Source organism: Cylas formicarius, unplaced genomic scaffold, assembly GCF_029955315.1.
Source record: "Cylas formicarius isolate icCylForm1 unplaced genomic scaffold, icCylForm1.1 PGA_scaffold_12__32_contigs__length_19106922, whole genome shotgun sequence".
NCBI classification, from domain to species: Eukaryota; Metazoa; Arthropoda; class Insecta; order Coleoptera; family Brentidae; genus Cylas; species Cylas formicarius.
This window is the reverse complement of record NW_026844225.1, coordinates 16,274,241-16,287,271: the sequence shown is the minus strand read 5'-3', so window position 1 is coordinate 16,287,271 and position 13,031 is coordinate 16,274,241. Positions and strand designations below refer to the sequence as shown.

The 13,031-nt window shown below is 34.2% G+C and overlaps 2 protein-coding genes across 7 annotated transcripts in view; one reads left to right on the top strand and one right to left on the bottom strand.

Moving 5' to 3' along the window:
* LOC132695664 (uncharacterized) overlaps positions 1-13,031 on the top strand; it is a 54,277-nt gene that overhangs the window by 20,835 nt on the left and 20,411 nt on the right. The gene's annotated exons all lie outside the window — the stretch shown is intronic.
* Positions 1-13,031, bottom strand: part of LOC132695666 (delta(24)-sterol reductase-like) — a 35,169-nt gene that overhangs the window by 20,407 nt on the left and 1,731 nt on the right. For 3 of the 5 annotated variants that reach the window (XM_060660071.1, XM_060660070.1, XM_060660068.1), the window contains exons 2-6: positions 9,829-10,032; positions 8,892-9,536; positions 6,714-6,857; positions 5,946-6,322; positions 1,091-1,386 (exon numbers count right to left, since the gene is read on the bottom strand). In XM_060660071.1, coding sequence (XP_060516054.1) covers positions 1,233-1,386; positions 5,946-6,322; positions 6,714-6,857; positions 8,892-9,536; positions 9,829-10,017 — 1,509 coding nt within the window. In that variant the 5' untranslated portion in view covers positions 10,018-10,032 and the 3' untranslated portion in view covers positions 1,091-1,232. Of the gene's footprint in view, positions 1-1,090; positions 1,387-5,945; positions 6,323-6,713; positions 6,858-8,891; positions 9,537-9,828; positions 13,005-13,031 lie in introns of those variants that run through there. The other 2 variants (XM_060660069.1, XM_060660067.1) reach the window with 2 other exon arrangements.

Genomic DNA, 13,031 nt, shown 5'->3' with positions numbered 1-13,031 from the left:
CATTTACCTTACGGGTGGAAGTATCGAGCTTGGGCAAATATTTGAACGCTTATATACAATAAGCTTTTTTTTTGTGTTCCAATTTTCTCGTCCGGGGCTGCGTGGTACTAATTTGGATATTTGTTTTTTTGACGGGATAAAATTGTTTGCGTAATCGGCAAACTCCTCTGAACTTCCAAGCCGGTTTATAATCGCATTTAGGCAGCGTATATACGAATTCGTTTTCCTTTCAATTTCAAAAAGCAAATATTTCGGTTCGTGTAACAATAGTATGAAAAGGGCGGATATGGAATACGCAAAACTCGAATTAGAAAAAAGAATTCAGTCCGCAAAGAATGTTACCTGGGGACGGATACGGGTCGAATATACGGGATGTTTCGAAACAATTGCCAAAAAGTTGAGGGGGTGATCCTTGTTCAAAATAAAGGGGTAGCAAAATGAAAAAGAAAATAAATACCGGAAATCCAAAAATCGATTTTAGATGTTTTTAATGTGTCGATTCCTGAAATGACATCCAGTTTTTGATATTAGTTGTGATAAAGGACAAAAATGAAAAAATAAATATATTCTTGGTAAAAATAAAAATTAGATTCTCGTTAGCCAAATATATAGCTGTAATTCTCACTGACTCAATCAATTTAATTCTGGAAAATTTGAAGTGACAAATAATTAATGTTTGTAAATCTAGTTTTTGTAATAAATACTTAAATCCATGTGTTTTTTAAAAAACTGGCAATAGTAATATCAAAATCAAAAATCTCAAAGACTAGATTTACATCCAATAATTACCGTAGGTTTCATGAAAAACCCAAGCACAAGGAAGGTTCCAAATGAGCCTGAGTATCAAAGTTTAGTTATTTCCATGTCATTGCGTAGTAAGGAAGAATGGTAGGGGTTGGGCAAAAAAACTTGACAAAATATGCAGAAAGTGTATTTTATAATAATAATATTATTTTAACTACCCCTTATCTTAAACAAGGAATCACCCCTTCACTTTTCAAACACAAAAAAGGTAATTTACATTGACGTACCTCGCGTACAAAATAAGAAAAGAACGAGTGTAGAGAAGAAAAACACAGAAGTAGGTGTAGATTCTCGTATATTGTTATGTTACAATGACCTTCGAACGATACAAAGAAAAATCACAATGCATGTCGCGCCGCAAGACGTTTGCTTATTTTGTATAAAAATAAAATTGGAATATTATATGGTGGATTTTCGGAGAGGAAAGTTTATGCCCTGGCTGCTCTAGATACTTTATCATAAACGTCCGGGAATGCCTCTTTACAGTTTAATCTTTCTCTTAATTTGTCATAGAGACTGTGGTCAAACATTTTTCTGAACTCTTCTTTCGTCATGTACGTATCCGCGTACAACATTTGGAAGCTAAACAAAGAAGTTTTCCTTTAGCGGATGCATAAAAGGCTATAATTATACGCTGATAAATTGCGCTGATTATTAGGAAGTGATTATAACAATTATAAATATGGTGAATTTCTATTTGTAAAGCGAGAGGAGAATAGCGTTTGAATTGCCTTTGCAGTAGTCAAAAAAACAATTTCAAAGAGAATGTCGTTTAAATATTTGGGTTAAAAGTTTTAATTTATATTATTCAATACGCAGCAAGTGCTTTATAATTCGTTTCGCCTTTCAATGTGCAGTTTCTTAATTTCCTACGTTCTGCTTCGAAAAACTTTCAATAGATCGACGAAATTTCTAGCGAATTCAATCCATCTATGCAATACAATACTACATTTTAACAGTGATTGATTTTCTTAGATTTCATTCAAGTGTTTTTCCTTACGTTCTTGTCGAGTCTCATTTTTTTTCTGAAATTACCGAACAAAAAACATCTGCACATCAATTTTCATTAAAATAAAGAAAAATATTAATATATATATATATATATATATATATATATATATATATATATATATATATATATATATATATATATATATATATATATATATATATATTCCGGGATATCATCCGTTCGCTCGTTGAACTCCGACTGGAATCCTGCAATTCTTGCATCCGACTGGAATCCTGCAGACGTTTCGCCAAAATCTCACTTGGCATCTTCGATGCTCGCGCTCCGAAAACACTTCGAACACTGGGAGGTTATCGGCGGTGCGTGTGGTATTTATACTCTGCGCCGGAGATGGTAACGGTGCTGCTTGTGCGTGGGGGGAGGTGGCTCCGCCCCCTGAATTGTCGCGTTGTTAATTTCGCCCGATCGTAGTTGCGATGTCCCCGTTGGCTGCTGCGCATCGCTCTGCTGTTTGATTATCGTTCTCCACGTGTTGGATAAATGCAGAGCGTCGTCTCTCGTATTGAGGTGTCCGGACTTTTCTATTTCGATGGCCTCTCGTATAATCCTAGTCCTAAAATCGGGAATATTAGCTATTTGTTTGCAAGTGCCGAAATCAATTTTATGGCCTGTCTGATGTTGGTGCTGAAACAAAGCAGATGTTGTTTGTTTGTTTCTTATGGCTAAACGATGTTCCTCGAGCCTGGCTGAAATCCTTCTGTTGGTCTGTCCCACATACGTCAGGCTGCACGATCCGCATGCTACACTGTATACTCCTTGGTTTTCCAGAGTAATTTTTTGTTTTGGGTTTCTTAGTATTGCTCCGATGGTATGGTCAGGTTTGTATGCCGTTGATATGTCGTGTTTCCGTAATATTCGGCCGATTTTGTCAGTAACCCCCTTGATGTATGGCAGGACAGCGATCGATCTTCGTTGGGTCTCGTCCTGCACTCTCTGCTGCGGCTGTTGTTGTTTATTGATTGCCTTGTTGATGGTGCGCCTTTGGTATCCGTTTTGTTGAAGACAGGTACTAATTTTCTTCAGTTCTTTATCTCTGTTCCTCTCGTTTGTGAGCCTGAAGGACCGAGCAATTAATGTATTTGCCACTGCCTGTATCTGTGATGGGTGGTGATGAGATTTAGCGTTCAGATATCTATTAGTGTGTGTTGGTTTTCTATAGACAGTGTGTTCCAAGTGTCCATCTTCGGTCCTTGTGATGTGCACATCTAAAAAGGGCAGACTGTTATCCTCTTCAAGTTCTATTGTAAATTGAATCCTTGGGTGAATGGAATTCAGATGATCTAGGAATTTCAAAAGCTCCTCCTTGCCAAAAGGCCATACAACAAATACGTCATCAACGTATCTTGTCCATAGTTTTGGCTTCAGATTTGCCTTCTCTATTGCTTTCTTTTCGAAGTAAATCATGAAGAGGTTGGCAATCACAGGTGAGAGAGATGATCCCATTGCTGCTCCATCTATTTGTCGGTAAATTTTCCCGTTGTGCATAAAGTAAGCGTTTTTCAGGCAATGTCTTGACAGATCCATTATGTATGGCGGAAGATCTTCGTTTTCTTCTATAAGCAAGAGTGCCTCTTCTACTGGAATACTCGGGTAGAGGGATTTGACATCGAAACTTGCCATAATGTCGTCCTTGTCCATCCTGAGAGAACCTAAAATCTGAGTGAAATGTTCTGAGTTTTTAACATAGGAATCTGCCTTTTCCACTATAGGCTGAAGTGCACTGGCCAGATGTTTTTCCAGCTTGCATAATGGTGAGTTAAAGGCGCTTACGATTGGACGCAGGGGAACCCCGTCCTTATGGATCTTTGGGAGCCCGTAGAATTTTGGGCAACGACTCGATTTTTCCCTCGGAATAAGTCGGATGCAAGAATTGCAGGATTCCGGTCGGATGCAGGATTCCAGTCGGAGTTCAACGAGCGAACGGATGATATCCCGGAATATAGTGTCATCACATTTTTCCATCCGTGAATCAATACGTGAGAATATATATATATATATATATATATATATATATATATATATATATATATATATATATATATATATATATATATACATATATATATATATATATATATATATATATATATATATATATATATATATATATATATATATATATATATATATATATATATATATTATGTAGCTTCTTAGATGTGTCAAGGATACGAATTTTTTCTCTAATAAGAATAGGTTTATTTGCAGAAAATAAACTAAATTGTCACATATCGAGTTCAAATCATACCCGCAAAATGGAACTGAAGACAAGTTAAATTTGATCAGTTCCAAAAAGAAACTGAAACCGTTGTTTACATCAAACAAGTTTGGATAAAACGGAAAAAGTAGAGAGCAAAACGTATAACATAAAAGCAGAGATAATGGTAAAGGGTCAGGGCATAATATCGGAAAAAAATTGACGCTTGGCACTGTTAAAATGCTTATGGATCGACACCCTGTGTAATTTGCGCATAATATAATAATATGATATACAAGGGAAAATTTTATCTAGAGGTGTAAAAAATGGCGCGCCAATATTCAAGGTTATTCCGCAGATCACTTTATGAAAAAAAAATCCCATAAATGTAGGTCCGGAAATGCATTGTTCCAAGATACAGGTTGTTAAAGTTTTTTTGTTTAAATAAAACAACAAGGATTTGTTTGAAATTTAGTCAGTGTGGTTTCTTGAGATAAGGGGCTGATTTGGTCCTAACTAAATAAAAATTAAATGGCGATGTTAGGGGGGGGGCGGACTTTGTTTGGCTCATGAATTTTTTTTCAGGATAATGTCCATATATCATAAAAATATTTTTTTACGTTCCAATAATATTTGCAAACAATCGACTAAGAATAAGTTAATATTTAGGGTAAAAAAAATTACAAAAACTGTTGAAGGTGACTACCTTAAATTCGGATACAGGAATCCAATCTTCTCCTCCTGGACCCGCGAACTCGGTCAAAAATACCAGGTTCCTTTCTAATTGGGTTGTAGCCAGCATTAGTTCGAGATCTTAGGTCCTTTACTTTTGCAAATTTCAAACAAATCTTCATCTCACGTATTTGAATTGCATCTATAATGTATGGAAGTGTAAACAAAGTTCCATCTGATACAAATGCCGAAAAAGGACAAGAATACAAGAAATGTCTTGAATGAGTATCTAATGTGAAAAACTATCGCTTTGGTTGTCCACCCTACACTGTTGGATTCGGTTTTTCGAATGCCTTTTGCACCTAACCTATCGGCTACCAGTAAAATCTTGGCTACTAAAAGGCAATGGAGCAAATGAAGTAATAAGCATATTTTTTTTAATATCAAGAGGACTTTAAATCGAAAACGATGGCAACACATTATTTTGTTGTTCTTTTGAGTGCTGTCAAGTGGTCTCACTATAGTTGTAGGAAAACGAGAGAACTATACATTAGCCTATATGGTACTACGTCCCTAGTAGTGTTCATAAGCTGCTTGTTCACAGGTGTGGAATAAGTAGTACATTTTCTCTCCCAGGTAAATGCTCAAGGCTAGACTCGAATCTTCTGAATGAAAAAAAGATTTAAATTCAACAAGAATATACACGGGTGTTATCTTAAACCTCGAATATCTCAAAAAGTAAGTAAATTTTTGGTCCTAGAAAATAAAAATATAGTGTGTTGCATTTGAAAATCTTGAGATTTTGTTAATTGAATTCGCCAAAACGGCACCACCTATTTGGGACACCCTGTATAAACTGAGGCGCATCTGACAAACTGATTGGTAGTGCATCATCTCCTTAGCCTGTGGTTAAATTTTCGTTGCAATAAAAAAAACATCCTCCATCTTGGAAACACTGCATTTCCGGACCTACATTTATGGGAACTTTTTTCATAAAATGATCTGTCAAATCGGCCGTTAAACAATGCCGCTTCTTTTTTAGACACCCTGTATATGGTTTTTAAAAATCTTTGGGATTCCTCCTACGTCAATTATTGATAAATAAAACCTGTCGACGTTTTGCTAAGTTTCTTTGAAGAGCCCTGTATATGTGCGCGTCAGAATTTTGTCACAGTAAGAAAACTGTGATAAGATAAGATAATTTACATTTTTTGTAAAATATCATCCTAATAGTCTCCTTACCCATGTACGTCGGTGACATATTTTTCAATTTTCCTCATCGTTTCCTTTGGGGAAAACTTCTTCACTCTTGGTACTCCGTACAGTCCGATGTCGATATACAATTTTGCCTCGTATCCATGCGGATGCACCATACCGGGGTTAGCCGGAAGAATAAATGGACACAACCATATGGGAAATACGTCCACATTGTCTTTAAATACTCTAACGCTATCTTTCATGGTTTCTATCGGAACGAGCATATCTTGAATCACGTGATTGTTTTCGTACAATTTTTTTACGGCTTCGGTTTGAGTCAACTTTAGCAGGGAAATTTTCGGAGGCATCATCCATCCCAATAACCATCGGAACGCAACGTTGTTCCCAAATGGGATTATGTCCTGGAATGATTTTATCGTGGGTCAAAAAAATTATCTTGCTGTAAACTTCCGCACCTCCTCCGGTTTAAGCATAATCGGAAAGGTATTCGAGTAAATATTAAGCGAGAGTTTAACCGGAAATTAATGGTTGGGCGCCAAGGAAATTGCCAAAACTTCATTAGTTTATCGTCAGTCGTCGCAGTGACAAATTGCCACTAACGGCCACGCGAAATGCCCCACAATTAAAATTTATGATATGCTCGAAACTGTATTTTACCATACGCCTCTCACACAGATTTAAATATGTTTCGTTGCCAAAAATAACGTTAACGGATAGTCGCAGTCTGCTTTATTTTTAAATTCAATTCTCGTATGTGCGAAAAATTGACGCAGAAATATATTTTTCCTTTACCTGTAACTCCCAGAAAATCGATCTCGTGTGTCTGTGGTAGTATTCTCTGAGGGGTATATATTCCGTTACTTGCCTATTTTTATCCAAGATTGCTTTTACGTGCACGAAAAACCACGGTTTGTACCAATTACCGATCGAGTTGATCTGCAGCAAACGAACTAATTAAAAATTAAAATGTTACGGCGGGCCTTGCGAAAACAGTCCAATAGTTTGAAATATTATTGTCGAAATTCGATCTGACACTATGCTCTGTTTCTTAGCGAGTTATAAATCATTATTGAACTGTAAAACTTACAACTAAAGGCGGTTCCATCGGGTCATCAAAGTGAAGTATAGGAAGAAAACAAACAGTAATAAATATGGACAAACGAATATTTGTCGGTGGTCTTAAGCTTGCAACTTACTTAGAAAACCAGCTGTTATCAATGAGGTTATGTCAACATGAATCTCATATTTAGTAATCGTCATTGTTTATCAAAAACACAAATCTTCTTTACATTAATCGAAGGAGAGAAAAACGAAACAAAATTCTTTGTATAAATCAAAATACACAAAACACAAAAAAGTGACAATTACACTTAATACAATATATTAGGTTTTAAATGCTAATTTTTTTCAATTGTTTTTTGAATGAATTAGTGGAAGTACAATTTTTAATGTCCATTTCGTTTTTTAGACTGTTCGCTAAGTTACGCATTCGGAATAGTGCAGATTTAACACCAACGTTGGTACGGAATCTATTTAAATACTTCAATTTGTGAAATAGGGGTTAAAAAAGAACGATCAATTTTATGATAAACTATTTTAAAAAACAAAGTTAATGCAGTTTTCTTCCGTCTTGGTTTTAGTGTTTCATAACGAAATTCTTGAAGTAAAATTTAACAGTGTAAAAATTTCTTCTAAATTTTTTCTATTTCTCCAGTATATTTTTATTTAAGGGGGGACCAGACCACTGAAGTATACTCAGGTATACTTCTTACTACTGGTTTTGAAAGGTTTTTATTTGTTGAAAATTTGATCTGTTCCGCTACGCTACGCTATTTTCTCGTTTTGCATAAAAAAAAGTAATATCTTCCATTGACAAAATAGTGTCCGAAACGTAAACGGATGATTTCATTCCACCCATGAGTCGAAACTTTGAAGGAGATGAATTTTCGTTACGAACAAACTCAAAATCATTTTTAATAGAGAAAGAGGAAACTATCTGATGCCGACGACGTTATTTGAGGGAGTCCTGAAGGGAAAAGAGGAATATGTATTATCTGAACGAGACTTGGGCAAATGAAGGATATACCGTTGTTAAAATATGTTTCTGTTTTCATATTATTAATTACAATATAACCTTCCCTTCACAATCTCTGAGTGCACTTAACATGGTGCTGAAAATATTTTTGTAAATTCCTAAATCTAACAGGCTGTAACCTAAATTATTTTTTGTTTTAAATATTATAACATGTAAGGATTACTAGCTATAAGAGATATAAATGAAGTGAGTGGAAAGAACGTGTAACAATAATAGGCAGTGGCTATACAATTCGTACTAAGCACAGAACCAAGTTGTTTTATTTTTTATTAGCGACTACTTGAGTTTATTTTCATTTAATGAAATATTTTATTCTTAAATCTTAAATTCTTAAAAAATCTATTTTTGCCATTTAGATAGTCTTTCATTTCGAATAATACATTATTATTTTGTGCGCGTCTCGTTATATTTTATGTTGCTTTGTGCAAGTATTTTTGATATATTTTGAAAATCTCTATGCAAGTAGTGATTTAGCATTGTAGTCATAACCTGTCTAAGTTGATAAGATTTATAGATATAGAGATGAAATTGAAAAGTCAACTTTCTTGACTTATCAACGTTCAGTGTTAAGTAATTTTTATCATACCAACTCTTTATATGTTTCATAGTCTCTTTGGTTTGTACTTTCACCTCAGACCATAATCTTTATGTTGGCCAGCTTGTTTAATGATCGTTGTCATTGCAAATTTACATTGTACTACTCTCTCGCATTAATAAACTAAGTTTAACCGTTAAATACATTTTTGAATATTCTTCATTTAAGCAATTATTAATTTCAATTCAAGTTTTGTGTGAACAAACCAAAGTCAGCCAACAGGAAAAAAACACAGTAAAATGTGGACAATGTATCCGACCGCCCCGTAAATTCAACTCACTTTATCGTTATCCGGGATATCTGTTTGTACTCCAGTCATAATGACAGCTTCGTCCTCATTATAGCCCAACGCTTCTACAAATTCGTTGTCAAGATTTCGACTGGCTTCTGTAAATTGTTTAGCAATATTATCAGCCCCCTTGACGGGATTATACGTCAATTTCACGTATTTTTTCGCGGGTATCATCTGAATTTCGACCGCCGTTAGTATACCCAGCGTCCCATAAGACCACGGCACCGCATAAAACAAATCGGAGTTGTCTTCTTGGGTGCATTTAACCAGCGTGCCATCGCTCAGTACCATTTCGTACGACCGGCAAATGTGTTGAAATAATCCGTATTTGTGGGATGACGATTCTATCCCCGTACCCATTACGAGCCCTCCCACCGTTAGGTCGTCTATTTCTGGTAAGACTGGTATGGTCCATCCTAAAGGGTTCAAAGTTGCCGTCAACTGACCCATCGTGACTAACGGCTCCACCCGTACGGTCTCTTTTATCGTATCGATCTCCAATATGTCGACCAAATTTACTTCGATTTTTTTCATGGTGTTTTTGTAAACGGGCCTTCGAAAACACACCGTTTGCCACCCCGGTCTTGCGGTACACATTTTGGTCTTTTTACCTTCGTCGCTCCAATCCCGCACCTGAAAATATACGCGGACGACGCTGGTGCAGCACAGTTTCATTTTGTTTCGAGCGTAGGAAAGTGAATACACAGGGTGTTCAATTTAACATTTTTTGCCAACCTGGTATTTTTGTTATTACCTAACACATTTTTCTTGGACAAGTTATAATAATAAAATAAATATATAGTTATGTCAAAAACGTGAAAAGTTTGAATCGGAAAACTTTTATTTCATTAAAAAGTAGCTCACAAATGTGCACCTTCAGAAAAAACAGTCTATCTAAATAAATTATTAGCAACTGCCTACTTACCTGCTTTTGAACATATTTGATCTTGCGTTCGTGCTGTTTCGGGGCACTGATCAGTTTAAACACAATCCAATTCCTGAAGTAAAGCCAAACATCGAACAAAAAAGATATCGGTAAGAGGAATAAACACACGAAAACCCATCGGTAGTGTATCAAAATGTGTTCAAAGATTCCTTCCTTACGGTTATTCATTTTAAGCGTCTGTGCCTAAAATTCGAACGCAAACTTTTCGATTTTAATGGAACGCGAAAAATAACATTTTCGGTACAGGCAACCTCGGGCAGGTTATCTGCTGTTGTGATATCTAAAATTTAAATTATTGACTGGCCACTTCAGTAGACCGACAGGGTCGCATTTGGAAATTTTTGGGTCTATTAATTTACGAAAAATGAACTGTAAAACTGTAAACGGTAAAATTTTGTGAGATTTTTTTTTTGCATAATTTCAATTCTATAGTATCATTTTCATGGTCTTTACAAAATTCTTCAATCCTACATCAGTCCTCGGACTCAGTTTGTAGAATTGAATTCTGCAAAATCCTAAACGACCCGCATCACATCTGGAATTCCTCAAGGGTCCCATTTGGGACCATTGTTATTTTCACTCTTTATCGCAGATGTCAGTAAGTGTTTTCTCTTTGCTAAATCAGCATCATACGCAGATCGTTTTTATGAATACTGTGTAAAAAATCGTCTATTTTTAAATATTGATAAATGTTACTGTCTTAAGTTCAGCAGGCGGATAAATGATATAAACTTTGACTACACATTCAATGGTGTAAAAATAAAAAAAGTAGAGCAGATTAGGGATCTTGGAATAACTATAGATGTAAAATTAAGTTTTGATATCCACATTGAGAATCTAGTAAAAAAAGCTTATAAAAATTTAGGTTTTATATTAAGAGTTAGCAAGGAATTTCAGGATCAGAAATCGCTTATTATTCTATACAATTCCTACGTTCGATCTCACCTTGACTATGGCCGTGTGATATGGAGTCCTCAGTATCATAAATATATAGACAGAATCGAGAGAATACAAAAAAAGTTTGTTTTCCATTTAAATTTTAGATTTAACCGTAACTTACTAACTCATTCGTATGAAGCTAGTCTTAATTTCTACCATATACTGAAGTTATCTGTTAGAAGAATTAGCTCCAGTGCTATATTTTTGCATAATATTATTAATAGTAGGATTGACTGTCCTTTACTGTTGGAAAAACTCTCCTTCAATGCCAGAGTCGCTATAACAAGAACTCCTTCATTATTTTACGTGCCTAGATTTAATACAAACTTAGGTAACAATTCCCCAATATCTCTTTTACATAGACATTACAATAATTATTTTTCGCACATTGACATCTTTGCGTTATCACTTAATTCGTTTCGAAATCAAGCAATTAGGGTTTTTCTATAAATTTATTTTAATTTTTGATTTGTTTTCCTTATTTTTTCACATTTGTTTTTTGTAATTCACGCACTTAATATACAGTGTTAGTTTTGGTTTAGTATGGTAAGTTTGATTGTTATTATTATTTTTTTTTTTATCTTCTGCTTATCGTAGATATAGGTAGGTACTTACTTATAAGTTTTACTTTGTTAATTAAATAATGGTATAATTGTTAGTGTGTCCTTGTAAATTGTGAAGTTAGTTCTTCATGTTAGGGCACCTTTGTAATAAATAAATAAATAAATAAATAAATGGTTTTCGAAGAGTTCAAAAATAGCTTCCCCATTATTAATAATATGTATTATATTTTTACAATTTTTATCATTGATACAAAATAAAAACGTTTCACTACTACCAAAATAACCTCCAAATTACTTATAATTGGTGGTAAATTTGTTTGGGCTGTATTTTTGGATTTTAAGCTTGCTTTCGAAACAATAAGTAGAACTAGACGGTTAAGAAAATTGTACGAAATGGGTATTAAGGGAACAGCGTATAAATGGCTTTGTTCGTATTTAACAAATAGGGTACAAAAAACGAAATATAAAAATTGCATATCTGATTGCATAACTGTAGACCATGGTGTTCCTCAGGGGACAGTTTTGGGACCATTGTTGTTTCTTATGTATATAAACGATATTGTAAATATTTTAGAGGATACTAAAGCGGTATTATTTGCGGACGACACTATGATTTTTATTGTGGGTGAAAATGTGGATGAAATGCAAAGAAACTGAATGCTGATCAGAAGAACGCTTTCGAAAGGCTGTGCAATAATAACCTTTGTATAAACACGGACAAGTCAAAGTTTTGTACTTTTGGTAAACGTCATAAATTAAGTAAATTAAGTTTCGATGTAAACATTTATATTAACAACAAAAAAATTTGGCGTGTCATACAGATGCCGCTTATATAATGAATAAATTTTCTAAAAAGATTAATTTTATATCTGGAATAGGTAAAATTTTGTCAATTCACACCAAAATCTTATTGTATACCAGCCTCGCTACTCCCCAGTTAGATTGTTGTTCCACACATTCTAATTATAAATTAGAGCAATTGCATATTGTTCAAAATAGGGCCATGAAAAATATACTACAGTGTAACAGATATACGCCAATTCAAAGCATGTTGGGTGTTCTTGATTTCTTGTTTGTAAAACAAAAAGTAATATTTAATGTCTATGTATTTATTTTCAAAATTAAACAGCAGTGTGTTCCCAATTACGTTTGTGAAGAAGATATTCATTCTTACAATACAAGGAATTGTGGTAATTTTATGTTGAGAGAATATTATTATAGTGTAGAAAACTCTATATTACATAAAGGCCTAAACCATTTTAATACTTTACCGCATGATATTAAAGACTTTGATACCCTTAATAAATTTAAAAGACTTTTAAGATGTCATGTATTGTCCAAATTTTGATTTCTGTGTGCTTAGCTTTTGGTTTCCGTTTATCTAGAATTTTATATTTAGAATTTATATTTTGTATTTTTGAAGCATGAAGCATAATGCTAAATATTTGTTAAATGATAAATCATTAAATTATATTCATTAATTTTCTTCTTAATAAATAACTTCTTTGTTGCCGTAAACTTTTAATCTTGAAAATAATTTTCTAAGTTTTTCCCCGATCGGGAGATACCCTTATCCTCACGCAAAAAGAATTTTGGATTTCCCATAGTCGATTAAAATTGAATATCTCTTGAAAATAATGTTACATTTTCCATCTACAAAAATTATCTATCATATGTTTT